This window comes from Adiantum capillus-veneris, chromosome 25, assembly GCF_014529385.1.
Source record: "Adiantum capillus-veneris isolate H3 chromosome 25, ASM1452938v2, whole genome shotgun sequence".
Lineage (NCBI taxonomy): Eukaryota > Viridiplantae > Streptophyta > Polypodiopsida > Polypodiales > Pteridaceae > Adiantum > Adiantum capillus-veneris.
In genome coordinates, this window is record NC_140955.1 from 76,437,053 (window position 1) to 76,459,115 (window position 22,063).

Sequence of the window (22,063 nt, forward strand, 5' to 3'; positions counted from 1 at the left end):
GAATGAAATGAGCCTGCTTGCTAAATCTATCAATAACAGTCCAAATACCATCGTGCCCACTCTTTGTCTTCGAGAGATCAAAAATGAAATCCATAGCAATACTTTCCAAGGGGTGGGTGGGAATGGGTAAAGGCTGTAACAATCCCTGTGCTTTATGCCTGTCAAACTTGACCGAGTCCCTGCGAAAAGAAATATTGCTCCACACCTTTCAAGGTGGTATCAATGCCGCGGTGACCCGTAAATGGTGGACAGTGGCATTCGGTTAGAACCTTTTCCCTCAACGGCTGTGTAACGCACAACATCGTTCTCTTCATCAAGTAGCCATTGCGAATGGAATATCCCGCTACTACCTCCCCATTCTGTATTCGACTAAATACATCTTAAAAATCTGGATCTGTGGCGTACTGATCGACCATGTCCTCGAAGCTTCTATGATGAATCGCGGAAATAGCCAAGACTAACGGCTTCCGGGACAAAGCATCTGCCACCAAGTTCTTTTGTTCCTGCACATGGACAACCTGGAAGTGAACTGTGACAAGATGCTAGCCCACCATGTCTGCTTTTCCGAAAGCTGCTTCTGTGACAATAAGTAGCGTAGACTCTGATGGTCAGTGAAGACCGTAAAATCAACTCCGAGTGGGTAATGTCGAAGAGCATGGATAACCGCCAAAAACTCTTACTCATAAATCTGTGCTATCAATTCCGGCCTTGAAAACAATCGGCTCTCATAGGCTATGACATGGCCTTCTTGCATTAAGACCACGAGCATCACAATATACTTGGAATGACTTTTGTAAATCCGGCAAAGTCAAAACTGGTCCTATAGTCAATTTCTCTTTCAAAGTCTAAAAGGCAGTCATCTCTGTCTGATTCTTCACGAAAATTCATTTGTAATATGAGATTCTTTATGGGTTTATGCCCTGTAAGACAGAGCGATGAAGACGGGAGCACGCTCGATGCACGATGTATGAAGGGTGGGAGTGGCTAATAAGTCCGGGGTCCGGACATGAAGATTCTTTCCCAAAAGCTTTGCGCGCTACAAAAAGGATCGGATCCTTCGTAGAAGAAGAATCTTTTTGTGCTCTCATACCACTGTAACAAACTTGGACACCCCAAGTCTAGATACTACCGCGACACAACAAAGATTCACTTCAAAACAGTTCACACTTCACAACTAAGTCGACACGGCCCGGCGTAGTTCCATTCCTAGAGATATTGGCCCCAAACACTAGCACCCCTTTTGATATTTCTTTTTGTATTGATCTGTGTTCAAAGTACAAGAGAGTGGTAGGTGCTCACTCTCAGACTCTGCGTCCAGATGCTCTGAGAAGTGAGGCCCTGTCCACTTATTTATTGATACAAGGGATGCCTAAAAGCAGAGCCCCAAAAGCAGTAAGTGAAAAGCTTCTCTCACAAAAGCAATTATCCCCAAAAGCTGCCATAAAAACGGCAAGCGTAAATTCAGGGCTTTCATACGCTGCCATGTCATCAGCAAGCTACGCAAAAAGCAAAAAAACCGTACGGATGCCACATCAACAACAGTCAGTGGGTTTTGCGCCGCAAAATCTGGAATTTTCGTACCAGCCTGCGACATGTCACTGTCCGGGCAGTCTGTCTAGGGTCTGCTGCCACGTCACCGGTTTGTGACACTCGCTTGCAGACCTACTTTGTCTCTGCCCTCAGCCTGCTTTCTCGCCTGTAGCCCAAAAAAAACAACAAACATTACAAATAGCTTCAGTTAGTCGGAGGTTCCTATTGTACCCCGATTGGAGGTTTGAGTTGAGCTCCAACTAGCCCTCATACAAACCTTTGAAGGTTTTCAAAGGTTTGAGAAGCACATTCAGACTGTGGAAAGGTAAAAAAGGGAGCCACAATGTCTTCCTTTGGCACTCCAATCTCTCGCAAGAGCTTCCTCGTTGTCGTTGCTGCACCCCGAAAGGATCTCATCAATCGCCAAGAAGCAAGGATTATTGCCCTCGAAGCTCAGATTCAGGAACTAATTGGAGAGAATGAGAAGCTCAAGCAAGGCTTGCGTAAGCTAGAGGAGACGAAGGAAGTAGAGAGCCAACCTCTACTCACAAAAACCCAAGGTATTGAAGCCTCACTTACCAAGACCATCAAAGCAGTGACGGAGGTCCATGAAGTGACACACAAGCAGATTGACAACAAGATACAATCAATTTTACAAGAATGCACACTACAAGAATCCCTCTCTCTCAAGGTCAAGATAAGAGGACTTCACGCACCATGTTTCACCAGCGAGGACACTCTCGAGGAAGCAATCGACAAACTCAATGACGTTCTTCAACCTGTCAACATCAGGCTTAAAACCGTTTCTTGGATCAACGACACACACAAGCATGTGCCACCCAAGCATTGTATCCTCACCTTCAAGGACAAAGAAGAACGGTTGAAGCTACTACGCCAATCTCGCCTCCTCAAGGCAAAAACGTTTTGGATCGCCGAAGAGCTGACAACAAATCAACTCAAAGCTAAATCAAGCGAGCTCAAGAAGGTACACGAAGCTCGCAAACAAGGTAAACGGGCAATCTACCAAGGTGGCAAAGCCATCATCAAGGAGTTTCGAAATCCTAACTCAGCTCTTCCTCCCCCCCCCCCCCCCCCCCCCCCCCCCCTAGGTTTTGTTTTTCAATTTTCGTTTTACCCTCCCAATGGACCCTCAGTCCTTAACTGATATGTATCGTCATCTTTTGTTCAAATGGAACCGTTGTAATGTTTGTTTTTGGTCCCATGGGTCATATCTGACCTCCATGGACGAAATTTCAATCTCTCTCTCTCTCTCTCTCTCTCTCTCTCTCTCTCTCTCTCTCTCTCTCTCTCTCTCTCTCTCTCCCCCCTTGGTCTCTACGCTTCTGCATCGTCGACTTTTGACATGATATCAGAGCCTTGGTGGAGCAAGGCAACGTCTTGAAGAAAACCTGTGGAGAAGAGGAACCGAAGAGGCCTTACTGCAGTTTTGCTCCACGATCACAGGAGAGAAACGACACAAATTGTTGAAGGAGTTCTGAGCGGCAGTATCTTCAAAAAAAAAATTGTTGCAACATTTTTAAAAGGCTAGACCTTGTGGAGCCGGCATCGGGTAGTTGGCAGTTTTAAAATGCAGTCAGAGCTGGCGTTTTGAGATGCCGCCTCCATGCCTTAGCATTGCCTCCCCCCCTTCTTCCCTACGTGTGCGTTTTGAAACGCTTCTCTGTTACGCCTCCCCCCACCTTCTCTTGCAGTAGCGTTTCGAGTTCAAGTTATCGGTGTTTGAACCCGTAGCTCGGAATTCAAGGCACATGCATCTAGCAAGGAACCAATCAAACGTATCTAAAACACTATAGATGAGTACACCAATTCATTGTTGTTGGTCGGATTATGAACAGGATGTATTTCAAAGTTCATTATCTAGAAATGTGTTCAGAGTTCACGAATGGGGATTCTTGGATGTAGTGTAATCTACAGTTCAATTTTTCAAAAGGCAACCGATGGCATTATTCTAAGGTACTAACTTGAGAGTAGCCAATCCGAGATGTATCCAACAAGGAGCTGTTGCTGGGGTGTCCATGGTAGCTTCTTCATCGACTTGGTCTCACTATTGATGTCCACTATGAGATGCAGAGAGGGTGTTGAAGTTTTGGCATCTCAAGTGAACTGCCCAATGTGATCCCATTATTTAGTTTGTCTTTTAGGTATTTATTTTACTTATTTGTTAAAGTCTAGGTAGGGCAATTCACTCAGGTTGCTATATAAGCAACCCTCAGCCCCCATTGTATTATCATCATTTTCATTGCCAAGGTTGGTTAGTTCTCTCTCTCTCTCTCTCTCTCTCTCTCTCTCTCTCTCTCTCTCTCTCTCTCTCTCTCTCTCTCTCTCTCTCTCTCTCTCTCTCTCTCTCTTGCACATCATCGACTTTGACAGTGTCAACCTGCAGTTGACGTTTGTACTCCGCTCTGGCAAACTTTCTCGCCAAAAATTTGCCCAATTCTTCATTCTTTCTTCAATTCCCACACCGGATTTCAACTTTTCTTCGCCTCCTCCCTAAGGGGTGTTATCTTTGTCATTCTCCACGAGAACCCATAGTTGACACGTACGGTCACGTACGACGGGTACACGTACGAAGACGTGCGGTACTAATCGAACTAAAAAAAATTAGACGTACGGTGACGTAACGTACGATGCAAAAAAAAATCATGCGTCTTACACATGATAGATCATATGAGTCATGACATCGACCTTAGTACTTAGTACCAGGGCTAGAAACAAACATTTTTCCTAACCGATCAAAATAAGGAAAAACTTGAGTTTTCAGGTCAAAATTTGAAGCTTTTGCCGATAATTACACTAAAACTTGTGTAAATTTGCCGGTTTTCTTAGAGGCAAGCTCAAAATCTAACCGGGATTTTATAATTTCAGCCGGTTAAAATACACTAGACCCCGGCTTTTTTCTAACACTGCTTAGTACTAAATACTTGTAACTTAAGTCTTACAAGTTAGAACATGAAAGATCTGTCCATGGACATTGGAAACGGCAATGTCCGAAGAAAGAAGAATCATGATCTCCAAAGTGGTGGCGGCCATAGTAGATCCGCTACCCAAGCCTCGTCGCACATAGGTCATGGTGGTTTGAGCCAATGCAGCCATTGGGCTCTTGTTCACATGCAGTCGAGATCCAAAACATTCCCACACCAAAAATCGCCCCGCAAAAAAAACAAAAAACAAAAAAAACAAAAACAAAAAAAAAACAAACAAACAAACGGACGACTCATGTACGGAACGTACGAGTCGTACGGTACGGTACGGAACGTACGGAACGTCCCGTACGTCGAACGTGGACAACCCTGCGAGAACCCATGTGTAATCTGGGGTTCTTTATGGCTTATGCCCTCTAAGGCACAGCGATGAAGATGGGAACGCGCCCAATGCACGATGGGCAAGGGTGGGAGTGACTAATAAGTCCGGAGTGGGGGCACAAAGATTCTTTTACAAGCAAAAATCTTGTCCATTCTATCAGATTCTCCTCGAGAACCTGCGTGTGCTGCAAAAGAGATCGGATCCTTCGTAGAAGAAGAATCTTTATGAGCTCTGATATCATTGTTACAGGCTTGGTCACTCAAATCGAGATATCAATAGCAACACACGAACAAAAACTTCAAAATCACTCAACTTTAAAGGGGGGGAGAGAGAGAGAGAGAGAGAGTCGGCATGGCACGGCGGAGTTTCGCACTCAGAAGCAAAGGCCCCTAAGACTGGCGCCCCTTTCGGTATTTGTTAATTATTAATCGCATCAAGATACAACTCCCCAGGGTCCTCTACTCAGACTGTGCATCCAGATGCTGTGGAGAGTGAGGCCCCAAGGGCTCTTTTATTCTTATAAGGGATGCCCAAAAGCAGAGCCCCAAAAGCAATCAACTTAAAGGCACTAAAGCCCAAAAGCATCTGCTCTCAAAAGCTAGCGTAAAATCCGTCCAGCACAAATTGCAAAAATCCGTACAGCCGACAACATCAACACAACAGTGCAAAATCCGGAAAATCCATACAATCTTGCCACGTCAACATGTCAGTGCGATTTACAAAAATCACTTCTAGAGGTAAAGCTTTCGGTATTTAGGGTTTTAGGCCTCTCTCACCAGAGTTGGCTATCAAGTTGGGCATCAAAGCTAAAGAGATGGGGTACATAGCAATGCGAGGTTTTGCATGTTTTGTTCACAAAGTGATGACGTGGCATGACCAACTGGAAGAGAAATGGCCGAGTGGACAAGAGAAGCTAAACCAATTAACTTAATGAACTTATGGAGCACCGGCCGAGAAAGTTTGCCTTCGCACCTGGATCAAAGAAAATAAGTGTCGTCTGATCCCTCACTTTACCCCCCGCTCTGCATAACTCACTGCTTGGCCTATCACCCACCGTATCTGGTATTAAACCGGCCGTGGGTTTGGGATTCTTTTCTTTCTTGTCCTCTAGTCAGTTGGCCTTTTCTTTTGTGAACAATCTGCATTAAAGTGACCAGGCTACTCATAAATAAATCATTTATTCTCAGCCATTAAAGTCTTTTGCAAGTAGCCACATTGAGTTGGTGCCAATCGTTCATAACATCAGCTTCAAATTCATTTGACGGCCACGCAAATGCAAACATCTGTTTGAAGTAAACCAATGTGGCGGGTGCCTATCCTTGTATCGACAATGTCATCCACCATGAACGCGATTTCCTTTCAAGGAAATGGCAGCTTTACAGACTTTGGAGGCATCTCTCATTCATTTTGAGAAACAAATCTCCATGGACATGAAGCTACCATCAATATCTCTACATTCATTCCAAACAAGAATTACCCATTAGCGCAAAGAAACCATCAATAACGTAAATCCACCTACATTAACACAAGATTACAAAGGGGTTGTCATCGTATAATTGCTTGATCTTGTCAACTCTCTTTCACTGCGCCTGACACGGTACATCTTGTGGGCACAAATACGTACCTCCTCATGCACGAGTGTGGTCAATTTGTGCTACATCTAACACCTGCAGCTACGTCACTTGAAGGAAGAAAAAAGATTAACAAGCAAAGCACTAGCACTCTAACCTCTCCATGTTGCACCAACTCCCTACACCCTATAAGCTCGAATAGACCCACAGAGCAAGAAGTTGCACCAAAGTCTTACGCCCAGGCAAACAACCAAGCGATGCGCTTTAGAATATTTTTCTTTAGCCTTGGGCGAGACTCCCGGAACTCCTTCACTCGATATTTTACAATCAAAAGATTAGAAAGTGGCATTCCAAGCACCCTAAAATAATTATGCGAAATCAGCAGAATAAAACGCTCTCTTTTAATGCATTGAGGCCTTTGATGCTACATCATAATACTCTGATGAGCACCACAACTTATTGTCTGCCAATAATGACTAGCCAAAAAAAATGGATCCTGGAACTGCAATATACACGGTTAAGAAACCAGCTGGTCTAGACGCTTGAGAGCAGCCAAGTAAACCACTCCCAGTGGGACACATTAAACTGATTTGAGTATAGACAATATTGACAGCAGGAGAGTACAGCAATCCTATTGAAGTATGAACACAGATGAAGTCACGCTTACACTATGGCACCTTCTCCAAACATGCTGCCACAAGTTCTTCAGTTCATTTTTCCTCACTGGTTTCACAAGAAAGTCCACAGCTCCCTTTGACAAGCATTTGAATACCACATTCACGGAGTCATGAGAGGACATCGCTACAAAATCAGGAAACAATATCACAATATTCCCAATGTTTTCTTCGAAACTGAGGTCAAGACCAAGCTGTTGGTTTACCCCATTCCCGAACTCCTGAATGAATTAAAGGCATAACGGAATCCCAAGGTATCAAAGTATGAAGCTTACTGATAACCGGAATGTGCTTGAGGGCCCCATGGTTCATAATTCGCCCCAATAGACCTATGCCTGATAAACAGGGCATCACGACCTCCGTGAGAACAAGATCGACTTGGTTGTTCTGGTCCACCAAAAGCTCCCATGCTAGTAACCCATTGGAGGCAGGTGTAACTGGGAAGGCGTAAACAACACCAGCAGTTCCATAAGTGAACAACAAATCTATAACATGAACTCAAATTAACAATAACAATGAGTTGAAATTCATCATGATCAACTGACCGATCAGACGAAATCAATAGCATCATGATTCCCCAAACAAAAAGTCAAGTAACGACCTTCATAGCTGCAATTGCGTAGGAGAGCACCCACAATGTGTCGGGTGGCATCATCATCCTCCACGAGTAGTACGTGGAGTTGTTGATGAGGAAGAAACCTTTCCCAACGAACGACTGCAGAATGTTGGGGCTGGGCTTGAAGTTTTTGTTCTTGTTGGGTATGGCGGTGGGCTTGCCAAACTCCTTTATAAACTGCCTGTTGAAGGGCCCTGCTTGTAGCTGTAGTTGCATACCCTTTCAAGACCTCTTTCACGAGAAATCTAAAGCCTTTCTGGTCAGTGCAAGCACTCCCTTGAAATGCTTGCTTCTTAATATCCTGCTGAAGCTCATCTTGCCTTTCACCTGCTCTCTCATACTTCGTGGTATCATCTGTGTCATCTTCCCTACGTGTACAGCTTACATCAATCTTCATCAGATCAGCACCTTAGAGGGCCCTCCATACAAATTGTTCCTTAGTGTGTCAAAGTAGTCAAATGACTGGAAACAGTGCCAAAACCAATTTAGAACTTGAGCATACTGCAAGACTCTTTTCCTAATTACATTGCTTAACGCTCGACAGGAGCTATACACGACCCATTGCTCTCACAAGGGCTGTAGAGTCCGAAGCGAGGAGAAAATTAAGTTTGAATAAGAAAGAAAGACGGTGAATTGTACCTTTAGAGGGTTCCATCTGTGGCGATCTCAGTAAAACACGCCTCTTGGGAGAAGAAGCTGCGACGCCGCAACTGCCGATTGATTAGCGAGAAGCTCGGCACGGCGAGGCATTTGCTTGAGCATGGAAAAGAAGAGAGCTGTGAGAGCCTTCGCTGTTATGGCGATGCGGACTCCCACAAGCTGACGTGTTCACTTTATATTAGCGCGAGTAGCTGCCTAGCTGACCGCAAAATCAAAATCCTCAAATGCCGACGTCACCCCAGTCCGCTGATCTGCTGCTTGGACAGATATTTTAACGGTCGTGGCACCTTATCCAGTTCCCGTTCCCATGTTCTCTCTCAAAATTGAGAGTGAGACAACTAGAGTGCTTCGTTAGCTGCATCATAGTGTATAGTGCATAGGAGCAGATACAAAGATGACAAATTTATTTCTTGTGGGGGAGTGAAGGGGAGAGAGAGAACAAGATTATCGAAATTGGAGAGAGAGAGAGAGAGAGAGAGAGAGCTTGCGCTTATCGTCAGTGTGCTATCTCTGGTACATTGCAATCATAATAATGTTTCGCATACAGCACGAAGACCTTGCAAAAAACCGTAAATTGGGTCAACATTTTTTTAATTTAATGTTTAATAATATTTTAAACCCTTTTTTTATGTATTGGTTCATTTTTATGTTATTACAAACAAAACATGCATGATTCTTTGCACGAGGGAGTTTGCACAATCCTCCCCAATTATATTTATATAAGGGAACATGCCATTCCTACATCAGCATGCAAGTTTTGATGTATTCGTTCTACGGTCAGTGTTCAAGAGAAAATGTGGCAGAGCTTACTTACCACATGTTTCGATGTCCCTCATCGATACAAGTAACTTGCCTTTGACCTCTCGTGTTGTCTCTACTCTTGTAAAAGGATAACATCAATGTAAGTAGATTGCTAAAGTCCAAGCATAGGTAACTGCATCTACAGAGAATGTTTAGCTTCACAATCAATGTAAACATAAAATATACACTCTTGTCCACTTGTGTAAGGGCACCACCTTTGGCATACATATCGAGCAAATCACCTCCAAGAATGACATCTTTCTCCAATAGTCCTTGACTTGCACTCTCCTCACTCACCTATGTCAGCAACTTCAGAAGGCCATAGTCTTTCAAGGTGCTTGCATCCAGAGAGAGGCCTTCACATCCCAACTTAAAAGGGTCCAGGGCTTCCTTGCCACAACCATGTTGGGCATATCTTGCAATAACTTTTCATGCTAAAGCACCACATTTGGCGTAAATATTGACCAAAGCATTGCTCATGGATTCATTGTCATGTTCCACCCTTTGCATGCCACTAGTTGCATAAGTGTCACTTATTAATAGACATGCTGCAACATTACATTTCTCTAATTCTATTGCATGCTTAGAGGTCAATCATCCCAAGCTCCACATTTCCTGTCTATACTAAATTCAAGTAGTCAATATTGCTTCTTCCCTAGAGTTGTCAATTAATTTGACATCGCTTTGTTGACACAAAACTGGTGATGCTTACATGACATTCATTAGCAACGGAGAATGACAAAAAGGATTGTGGGTGTGAGTGAGTGTGCACGTCTACAAGAGGCTGACTTCAAGTTGGAGAAAGGGCCTTTGCATCTGGTTAAAACAACCTAAGAGTTTCCTTGCTATAGCCATGTTGGGCATATTTTGGGCATAAAAATCATCAAGAACTTTCCCATGTCGTATTACATCCAACAAAATTAGTTCGAAGTTTTGTTGACCAGCCCTTGCTGGGCATATCCTGTTATGAGAGCATGCCATGAAATTTCGTTTGGTGAGAAATCCTCACTCTGCATTTGGTTAAAACAGCTCGGAGCTTCATTGTCACAGCCATGCCGCAATCAACACCCTCTAGAATGTGACATTCTGCACAAAAAGCTCATCCAAAAATTTGTGCTTTCATAAGGGCACCACATTTGTCATACATATGGAACAAAGAATTACCAAGAAAGCATCAATGAATGAATTTGGAGAAAGGTTGTCCTTCACATCTAGCTAAGAGAGTCTATAGCTTCTATGCCACAACCATGTTGGTCACCATCTACAATCAATAGTCCATCAAGAGCTTTTCATGCTATGTGAGGGCACCATATTTTGCATACATACCAACCAAAGCACCCCCAATCAATAGTCCATCAAGAACTTTCCGTGCTTTGTGAGGGCACCATATTTTGCATTTAGATCAACCAAAGCACCCCGAAGCAAGAGATCTCTCTTGAATAGCATAGAGCTTCCATGCCATAGCCATGTGGGCATATCCTGCAATCAACAACCCCTCAAGAACTTTTCGTCGATCTTTCTCGAACAACCCCTGACTAGGAATCTTATCATGAATTCTTAGACCCATGTCAACATCTTGCATAAGGCGAGAGCCTTCAAGGTGCAAGCATAGGTGATTGCATCTAGATAGAGACCTTCCCTTTGCATCTGGTGAGAAAAGTATAGTGCTTAATTTCCATAGCCATCCTACAATCGACACATTCCAATTGATGACATTCCTATTAGGGTTCAAGGCAACTGGCCAGACACTCATCACGCTTTTTGCGTAGTGTGCAAGTTTGATGCACTTTTAAAAGCACGACAGGTGCTCAAAGTTGAGTTCATAAATTATAAGCTGAAGATGCGATTCAGCATATGTTGAGTCTAAGATTTGAGTTTTTTTGGTAGATTTAGGTAAGGACGAAACGAGCAGATTTGGCCGACAGATACTCATTTCCAAGCGAGGTGAAGTTTTCAATCGTCGGCATTGGTACTACAAGTGGAGCCTCTATCACAGGTTTTCACAAGAAGGACCAGTCTTCACAGGTTCTATGGACACAGCATCACAACCATTACAGTTCCGGTGGGAGTTTGGATGCATATGCTTTATGTGTGACTAGCACTTGAGAGTGCTTGTGCTTTGTTGAGAGCGTTTACTTCCCGTAGGGAGTTGGTTCTTTGATTTTGCTTGCATACTCATTGGAAACTATTTAAGCGTGTGTCATGCGGTTTTGCAGTGACAATTTCACATTTTGGATGTACGTTGTGCTACGGATACTGCCATTGTAAGTCATTGTGGGGCTTATTTTGGTAGCCACTGCCGTTTCCAAGGCTCGGTTTGGAAGAGCCCTTTCCGAGACTATGGCTAGTCATGTCTACATAGCCTTTTGTGAGGGTCACTGCATGAGGTTTTTGAAGCCAAGGGGCCGGGCGGATTAGGTTGCTAGAGATCCCCATTTTTTGCCTCACCATAGGATATGAATAAATAGATATAGGTCCTTTGATGCCAAGTTGGTAGTTGTTCTACAGTTTCTTTGAGCAGTATTTATGTCCAGAGAGCACACTTCATATTTTATGCGTTGATTTTTTTTTGAGTTTTGATTGAGATTTTGATCTCCGTACAGAGGAGACTCTGTCGGATTTTTTCCATGAGTCCTCTGGTTTGCTTGCCACACTCTTTTGCACTGACATGGCAATGATTTTGTTGAGTTGCTAGTTGACATTTTGATCTTGAAACAAAGGAGACTCTACCGAAATTTCACCATAAATTTTTAGTCTCACTGTCTTGCATTTGCTCGTCAATTATCGCTGGAAGTTTTGAGAAAGAAGAGTATTATATCAAAAAGTTTGATGGCACAAACTTCACAATATAAAAGCAACATATGCTTGATGTCTTGGTCAATAAGGGCCTTGCAACAATATTGAAAGAGCATAAAGAGGGTGTTTACACTGATGATGAGTGGGAGGAGCTTGATGCATGTGCTATGGCTACCATCCCGCCTGCACCTTGGTGAGTCCATTTTCTTTACAATTATGGATAAGACTACCTCAAAGGAATTATGGGAGTCATTATGCTCAACTTGGGACTAAGAGCGCATCCAACGAAGCGTTTTTTTAATGAAGAAGCTTATGCCATTAGTAACTCTGCCTCGGTGACGTTACTAGTACTTTGCTCACGAGAGAAATTCAACATCAGTCTCTTGACACAAGTGGGCATGGTGATACATATATGGCTACAATACAAGAGATTGATGGATTATCGATGTCATTGTGATCGTCGGTATATGCATTAGTAAAATATGGAGGGAGTCTCAAATTGAAAAAATAATAATAATTTAAAATACCGTTGGTTATACCGACTTTAATTCCGATGTGTATACCAACGCTTATACCGACGATATTTTGACGTAAATATTGACGCGTACTCTGATGCTTATACCAATGATCTGTTGTAAAACGGAACCATCGGGCTCATTTCTACATTTTGCACTCATTTTTCTCCTCTTCTCCTCTATGCTCCTCCATACTTGTAGATGTGCTAAGTTTGGCTTCACCCAACCTTGTATAAACACTCACACACACCCTCTCGGAGAACAAAGGTATGCTTCTTTTTGTTTATATTAGAGTGAAAGTGTGTATGTGTGTGTGTGTGTGTGTGTGTGTGTGTGTGTGTGTGTGTGTGTGTGTGTGTGTTGGGGGGGGAGGGGGGGCTAACAAATTGTGTCTTTGTTGTTTTTTTGTAGGTTTTTCTCCAAACGAAAGGCTTTTTGTGCCCACATTGTTCAAATGTGAGTGCTTTTTTTTTTTTGCTTGCATGTACACACACATAATCGAACACACATGCACATGAACACACACATAAATACACTTACACATATATTATATTTACACATAAATAACAATACACATACACACACATATTTACACATAAATTGTTATAATTAATAATAATTTTTTGAATTAAATTCATCATTTGTTACTTTTGACAAAAAAGTTTACTTAAACAAAGTAATTGAAACTTGTTTAACATGAATATTTAGTTTTTTTTAAAAGTTGATTCGTTTATATTTAGATTCATTTAAACTTAATTACTTTATATTTATGCTATTTTATTTTAAGTTCAAGTTGGATCAAAACATCGATAGTTATGTTAGCCGTAGGTTTATGTTGAAGCTTTATCGTAATCAAATGTAAATTTAATGTTAATGTTAGTGTTATAATGGTTTAGGTTAGAGATAGAGTTTTAGGTTAGAGTGTTGGTAGTCCGCTTAGAAGATGTCGCTTAGGGTTGGCTAGTTGTTTCAGTCAGCTTAGAGCTAGCCGCTTATGGTTTAGAGTTTTAGGTTACAATGTTAGTAGTTTGTTTAGAACTTGCCGCTTAAGATTGGCCATGTAAAGTTTCTTAGGTTTGGACGCTCTAAATTGGGTTAGGGTGGTGTTTGGCCTTTTTAATTTGCTTAGGGTTGGCGGCTTTTGGTTTGGCCGCTAGGAGTTTTAGGTGTCAGCGTTTGGGCATCTAATTAGTCCACTAAGAACTTGCCACTTGGGGTTGGCCAGTTGTTTTAGTTGGCTTAGAGCTAGTTGCTTAATCCATTTGACCATCTTAATCCGTTTAGAACTTGACGCTTTGATTAGAGTGTTAGAGTTTGGCCATCTTAGTCTATTTAGAACTTACTGCTTAGGATTGGCCAGCTATTTCAGTTGGCTTAGAGCTAGTAGCTTTGGTTAGAGTGTTTGAATTTGGCCATCTTAGGCTGTTTAGAACTTACCGCTTAAGATTGGCCAGCTATTTCAGTCGGCTTATAGCTAGTAGCTTAGAGTTAGCTGCTTATAGTTTCAGTTCTTCTTGATTTGGCTATTTCAGTTGGCTTAGGGTTAGCGGCTTACATTTTGACCGCTAGGAGTTGGCTAAAGGGTTACGGAGGAAAGATGACAGAACCATTCATTATGAAAAGAGTGCTTGAAATTATCAGAGTTAAAATACATGTACAAAAGAGCCTCTTTTATAGGCATAGTGAGGGATTTAGTCTTTTGACACATAGGGTGGCACATAGATTTCTAGGTGGGTGACATGCATAAAGTGATGCCTTTGGTTGACACATGGCTGTCGAGTCATAAGAGGTGTTGCACACATGAGAGTGGATTCTTGATGAAGCTTGGGTTTACCTAACAATTTCCCCCTTAAACCCAGATTCATCCTAGGTATGTTAGGATACATCATGGCTGGTTATCTCTGGATGCATTAGCTCATGGTTCACAATGGAATCCTTAGGAATAGGCACGAGTTCACATTTGGATTCATCAAGACGTGGTTCTAATTAGATGCATCACACTTGGGTTCACACTTGGATACATCCATGCATAGGTTTTAGGGTAGGTCTTGGCGCGATTCATGTGCGGTAGTGTCTAAACCCGTACAAAGAGACATATTACCCATGCCATAATTCAAATATTGTATGTTGTAACATAAAATAGAAGTGTGTAGACAATGATAATGATGCTTTGTCAATGGGATTGTCCTTCATGATGAAGTTCTCATGTTTGTTCCCCTTCATTTTTAATCGACATCTGTCAGCTCGAGCCACTTTCTTTAGTTGTTGATATTATGGCTATAGTGATAGTGGGAAAGCTCCCTTATCTTGTAGAAAGAGGGCCTTGACCCAGGCACAATCGAATTCGTGGGACCTACCTCCTGCAAACCTTGAAAAACAAAAATTCAAAATTTTTGCAGGTGACACCGACAGGAGGCAAAGAGCGGGAGTTGACCTCGCCTCAAAATTTTTGCAGGTAACACCGACAAGAGGCAAAGAGCGGGAGTTGACCTCGCCCCATAGCATGGCTACGGACCTGGCTGGCAAGAACGAGGACGCGATATGGGTGCCCATTATGCCCAATGTAGTCACCTATAGCCGTTGGAGTTAAGAGGTGGAATGATGGCCTCCATGCCTAGCATCATCGACTGGGCTCGCACATAGCAGCAACAAAAGCTTGGAGACGCTCTTAAGCAAGAAAAGACAGAGTGCAACCGGTTACAAATCTTATGATCTATAGGGGGTGATTCTTGAGCAAGGCAAGTGAAGGTTGCAGTTGATGACGAGCGTGCAATAGCAGCCAACGCAAGCTTGAGCATAGGCCGGGGGGGAGGAGGGGCTGATGCGTAGCTCCATTGTCAGAGGGGTTGATGACATCATGGTACGTGGTGATGATTCAAGATAGTGGATAGTGAAGCCAATCGGGGGACCAACAAGTATGTGGATGTATAGCCAGGCAGCACTCGGGTAGTGCTTGAAGCCTTTTGAGCTAGGCAAAAGCTTGTAAACAGAGATATGGTGCGGCTTGAGAGAGAGAGAGAGAGAGAGAGAGAGAGAGAGAGAGAGAGAGAGAGAGAGAGAGAGAGAGAGAGAGAGAGAGAGAGAGAGAGAGAGAGAGAGCGGACGTGAGTGTCAGGTTTGATTATTTTTTAGACTCAAAGTGCCTTTAAGGTATCTTCCACTTGGCACCTTTGCTTAGTAATGTACCTTTAAACGTGTCTATTATTTGTTTATTTGCGAATGATGCAATGCAAGGACTTGAAAAAGTTTAAAATGATAATAATAAGAAAATAAGGTGATACTAAGCTTAAACTTAGGGCTAACCGCTTGGGGCTAGCTGCTTAGGGTTAGTGGATTTTGGTTTGGCCGCTAGGAGTTGTCCATTTCAGTCTTCTTAGGGTCGTATTGATTTGAACATTTCAGTCTCCTTAGGGCTGGCCGCTTAAGGTAAGCAGCTTATGGTTTGGTCGCTATGAGTTGTCCGTGTAAAGCCGCTTAGGTTTGGCCGCTCTAAATTGGGTGAGGGTAGCATTTGGCCATTTCAATCTGCTTAAGGCTAGCTACTTGGGGTCATTTGCTTAGGGTTAGCGGTTTTTTGTTTGGTCGCTAATAGTTGGCCGTATTTGGCCACTTAGAATTGGCGGTGTAAAGCCGCTTAGGTTTGGATGCTCTAAATCGGGTTAGGGTAGCGTTTGGCGATTTTATATCTGCTTAGTGTTAGCGGCTTTTTGTTTGGCTGTCGAGAGTTGGCCGGGTAAAGATGCTCAGGGTTGGCAGCTTATGGTTGGCCATTTTAGTTTGTTTAGGGCTAGCCGCTTAGGGTTAGCAGCTTATAGTTGGTGGCTATGTAATCCACTTATTTTTGGCCGCTCTAAATTTGGTTAGACCATTGTTTGGCCATTTCAATCCACTTAGGTTTAGCTGCTTAGGGTTAGCAGCTTTTGGTTTGGTCGCTTAGGGTTGACCGTGTAGAGTCGTTTAGGTTTGGCCACTCTAAATCAGGTTAGGATAGCATTTGGTCGTTTCATATCTACCTAGGGCTAGCCGCCGCTTAGGGTTAGCAGCCTTTGGTTTGGCTGCTAGGTGTTAGAGCACGGGGGACTGGACCATGCAACTCTCCACCCAACCGTGCTATATATAGACTCTTAGTCTCTAAACATAGCGCCCCTTGACCGCATGTCCGTCCTGGCCCTTGGCATGACATTACTCCCCCCTTGGAGAAGCGTTTTTGTCCTCAAAAACACAAGTGGTGGTATCTTCATAAGAACACTAATGTTTCCACCGTGGCATCCCTCATGGATCCAATGGTTTGTTGGATCAGAACCCGGATCAGTAGGAGGCTCAATGAAATCAAGGATAACATCTTGATTTTCTACATTGTTCTCCCTGTGCAACCATCTTGGTTAACCGACCCATAACCAGACCCATAACCAACATAGTGTGAAGACTCCATTTAGAACTCACTTGAGAATGCTAATCGAGTTATCACAACTAAGAGGTGTCTAATTGCATACCCAGGTTTCAGAATTTTGGAAGGTACTGGAACGTGCAATACAACCTCTACTCAACTTTTCATGAAAGTACTATGCTGACATACTCAGCAGAAGCAGCAACCATGTCCTTGACTTGCTGTTGTTTCTTGCCAGTAGCCAACCTCATCAAAATTGATGATCAAGGTTGATAAATTGAGAATAACAGACAGAGACTAAAACTAGTCATAACATGCCTTTCACCATGTGAAGCAAACTCCAAACCAGAAAGGTAACCGATCCAGTAGTTTTGCTAAAGGATATGCACGTAGCATATCCTTTAGCATGGTTTACTAACGTATGCGCTTAGCATATCCTTTAGTACTAAATAAATTCTTGTAAGATGCCCATCCAACACGTGATGAATAGCAGTAGTAAGAGTGAGGTGCTTTCCCCCAACCACTTACAGACAGTCTTCCATGACTGACGATAAATTATGACTCACCAAGTGAGGTTCCAACCATGTACTGGATATGGAGGGGAAACAATCAACTAGGTTTAAAGCGGATTGGAATTTAAAACATCCAATCACAAACACCCATGCTGAGCCATTACATTTGGCAGGGTGTAAACTCATACTAAATTTGCAAGAGAGATTGCACTGGCGGTGCAAAAGAGTGCAGAAAAAATAAAGTCCATGAATTTGGATGCCGCTCCGATTAAATCTATGTTAAACACTAGGGCCCATAACACCTAGTGTGCATGAATTTAACACAAACACATTCGAACCGCAATTCCATGACAAAAAATTTCATGATACATACGTGAAAGTCTTGCAATAAAAGTTGGACCATAACAGAATGTGACAACCCAGTCACACCTAGGTACCAACCATGAGACATTCTCACGAACGTAGCATACTTAGCTATACGTAGAAACGACCCTCCGTTAAGGTGGTTTCACAGCACTTGTAATCGTAACAAGTCTGTACTTAGTACCTGACAATTTTTGGCCACGAAAATTGCTCCTGATACGGTGTATTGCAATTGGTCTAATGAACGGATGCGACCAAGACGTAGGGACTTCGTCGTGATACATCATTAGGCATTAGGTGCCATTGTCAGTCCCAGAGACTCATATTCTCCACATGTGGAATTTGTCTCAAATAAGGATTTCTGTAAAAAGAACATCCTTCAAGTACGAGATGTACTTGTGTGTGGAGGTAACTACAAATACTCTGCAACTCTAGTGAGAGGGACCCTCATTATCATTGCTCCACACTGGCTAAACCAAACTCCTTGAGTTCCTAGACCATGTTGTATCCCATGTGACAAAATGTGCCAAATCGAACCCTACACGTGGATCCATAACAACATAGTGCAGAAAAATATATGGGACACGATGGCCCAAAATGCTTTGTTTCAACATGCCCTTGGCATGTCTCTAAAACATTCAAGCGTATTTATACGACTTGAAAAACCTTATATGACTTGAAAAACCCAAGCAAAACATACGAAAAAATGGAATAACACGAGCACGTCGCCCACCTGTGAAAAAACCAAGCAACATTGCACTGGAAACCCTGGATGTTGCCTTCGCAATGAAAACTCGTTGGTTCTAATCTACGTAGTCAAACCCCTCTGTAAGACCCTTTGTAGAAACTGCTCAACTAGCAGGTAACGGTAACCAACATAGTCAACCGTGCACAGAATGAGAGGAATTCACTTGAAAAGTTGAATTTGTCCGCTACCTCATGGTAGATTGAGGAATTCTTTCCTTGAAAGTATAACGGAATAGATCAAACTGTTATCCTCAATAGATACGGGATGATTGAGTAAACACCTGCTGGTCTTACCCCAAACCTATGCTTCCATAGACACTCGTGGTGCTATAGAGAGAGCAGGATATCAACACAAGTAAAATGCCTAGCTCTCATGGACAACCATGCTATCACAATGGTTTGCTGCATCTAGACTTCGTTGGAGAGATCAGTTGATGTGAGTTTATGGTTATCAAAAATTCAACCGAGCGTCGCACTGAAAACATGTAGTGCAAAAATGACACCCTAAACATCCATAATGGCAAGACTCTTGCTTGTCCATTAACGTCAATGTGTACTCCACTGGGTAGATCTGTTCGATCTTAAGAACAATCACCCAAGGAATGCTAAAAGTTGGGTCTTACCCAAGATCTGACAATGACTCTTAGCTAGCGTGTGTGGCTCATAGCCCTCATGGCAATTAATGGTCAATCAACGAACCGATGAAGACTAATTTGGATGGCGTCTTGCCTAATTTCTAGCTGAAAGTTAGAGCACCTTGGCTCAGGATGACTCACGAGCAAAACATGTATCAAAAGATTCTTTAAAAGTTCTCTTTATTCTTTGAGAGAAATAAGAAAGAGAGAGAGAGAGAGAGAGAGAGAGAGAGAGAGAGAGAGAGAGAGAGAGAGAGAATGTTGGGCTAAGGAACTTTCCTTAAGTGACTACTTTGTATATGCTGTGCCCATGCTCGTGTGCATCTTATGCGTAGCATGAAGCTTATCATATAAGCGTGCAACAATTTTCTACTATAACTCTCTCATCGAGAGAGGTAACAAAAAAACACAAACAAGTCACAAACTGACCCACCTACCATGTACGTGGTTGTGACGACACCAATGTGACTTAATGATAGCACTTTGCCTTTGAATTAAGTCCTTGATTTAGGTTCTTTTTAGTTTTGTTGTGCGTTGACAGCGACCAAAATTATGTGAAACAATCCAGAACTTATCTTGTCCTTGACAAAGGGTCTAGTGTTATAGCAGAAGTGTGTTTCAGGAGGCGGTAGAATTGAATCCACCGAGCTAGCATGCCATGCATACATAATCTTAAGCCCTTGGCAAAAATGATGGCCTCAAACGTGAGAGCCAAAACCATAGTGCCTTGCACAATTTAGACTGGTAGGGATTCTATGAGCTAAGATTTCCTATTTTGCCAGTTTCCTGAACTTGTGTGCCAATGCCCTTGATGCCAAGTCATTGCGCAGTACCTTGGCACAAAGGAGAAGCCTTGCTTCCTGTAAAATTTTTAAAGCACTTTGCTTTGCACAAAAGCAGTAGTTTAATCAAAGGTATAAACATGGAAAAATAATCAAAATTGAACATGGTCTAACCTGGACATCCTGCTGTAACCAGTTGTCTTGAGATGTCAAGGAAAAACTCGCTCAAATGGCTCATAGCCCTATCTGTTGTGCAAGAGAGAATTATCGTGTGTATCATATACACCCTCGTATATCATATACGCCCGTCTCGTATGTAATGAAATAACCTGCAATCATATTGCCTATTCCCCCGCCAAGTTTGTATGCTCATAGCATAGTCCAAATGCGGGAATGTTCAATGCAAGATGCCCAAATTGTAGCCAACAGATGCTGGTACCGATGTACAAAGATCATGGCAAACGAGAATTGACCTTGTCAAGCAATTTCAATTTAAATTGGCTAGTGCTGTGTGGCGAGCATCTTTGTCAGCTTTTGGAAGCAGTGACAAGAAGTCGGCCATGCCGAGCTCTGTGCACCCTTCTTGAAGTTGAGCCACAGGGTGTGCCGATCTCCTTGAGATTCCATGGGCATTAAAATTGAACTGCTATTGATCCGTGCAACAGATCAAGGTTGTAGGTACTCAAGCCATGCTTGAGTCATGTTGGCAGGTTAAGCATTGGTTCGATGCCAACAAAATTGTAATGCTTAAAACAACTGTCACAAGGCGTGCTTGTGCTTGGAGTGCCTAAAGTGCACTCCCCTTGATTGCATGCAAGCCTTGCTGGATCAGTTACCAATTCTTGGCTGCAAACCTTTTCGAATGTGATTCACTCGAATCAAAGAGAGTTCGAGGCATACGGACGGTTTTTCTTTTTACAGGATACTGTGAGCCTTGCTCAATTATCAAACAATCCTAGGTTCTTGAAGCTCAAGAATACATCTTGAGTACCTTGCAGATTTTCACCGTTTCTACATTGGACATGCCATGCAACCATGGCTCTTTCCTGGACTTTTTTTTGTATATTATACGTGGGAGGGCACCCTTATGGTACCCTAAGTTATGCGATGCAAAAGGAAGTCTGCATCGATGGCGGGAACACATAGACCGACGAAGGCGACGACCTCTTGCTTCACCTCACCTGCACGGTCTGGCACCGCCCGCTGCAGAAGCAAAAAACAACCGGCATGCTCTCGCGTTTGCATCGAGCCTTACCAAGACAGCATTGCTGCAGCTCTAGAATCTGCCCCCTTGAGCCTAGCATACGTTCCCGTAGGCATGCTCGCCTTGAAAAATTTTAGAATCATCCCCTCCGTGCCTGGCGCTCATTCTTTCCAGCCTGCTTGCCATGAAACCTTCGACTACACGAAGGGAGAAGCCATGCTTCATTCTCATGCACGCCTTCATGCTTAGCACAAGCTACTCCTACCTCGCCAAAGGAAAAACGAGCAAGAAAACAGATGGAGCTTCCATGAACGGAAAGAGAGAGAGAGATTGTGAAAGAGAGGGAGAAAGAGAGAGATCCACGCTTGAGAGAGAGAGCTCCATGCCTTCTCCTCCTCCATGGCTCCACCTTCCCCCTTCCTCTCCACCTTGCTCTGATACCAATGTTAGACCGCGGGGACTAGGCCATGCAACTTTGCACCCAATCGTTCTATATATAGACTCTTAGTCTCTAAACATAGTGCCCCTTGACCGCATGTCCGTCGTGGCCGTTGGCCTGACACTAGGAGTTGGCCGAGTATAGCTGCTTAGGGTTGGCAGCAACTGGTTTGCCATTTTAGTATTCTTGAGTAGGCGATCGTAGCGCTCTCAATCAAAGCATGTAAGAGAGCTGGCATTTGCTCAATCATTGCTTTGAGACTTGCGGTTTCTATCTCTTATATTTGTTGACTTGCAGGTGGCAAATTCTTCCAACCATATTGAAGGCGATGCATGCAACACCAAAATGTTCCTTACGAGAAGGACACTCGGCACATCCGATCTCCCAATGAGCCCCCATTGTAGTATGGAAGAGTGTGATCCAAGGGCCCTCTGTAGTAAATCCAATACATCTAACAACAGACGGGTGCAATGTTTGCATGCCCTGCTATGTCTAGAAGCTATCAAA

General features: G+C 43.1%; 1 protein-coding gene across 4 annotated transcripts in view; it reads right to left on the reverse strand.

Moving 5' to 3' along the window:
• Nucleotides 1-8,566, reverse strand: part of LOC147425122 (uncharacterized) — a 55,264-nt gene extending 46,698 nt beyond the window's left edge. For 2 of the 4 annotated variants that reach the window (XM_086499716.1, XM_086499717.1), the window contains exons 1-4: nt 8,355-8,566; nt 7,701-8,177; nt 7,375-7,536; nt 7,103-7,226 (exon numbers count right to left, since the gene is read on the reverse strand). In XM_086499716.1, the coding sequence (XP_086355842.1) occupies nt 7,103-7,226; nt 7,375-7,536; nt 7,701-8,112 (698 nt within the window). In that variant the 5' untranslated portion in view covers nt 8,113-8,177; nt 8,355-8,566. Of the gene's footprint in view, nt 1-7,092; nt 7,227-7,374; nt 7,537-7,700; nt 8,178-8,354 lie in introns of all 4 variants that reach the window. The other 2 variants (XM_086499715.1, XM_086499718.1) reach the window with 2 other exon arrangements.
• Between the last annotated feature and the right edge of the window lie 13,497 nt (nt 8,567-22,063).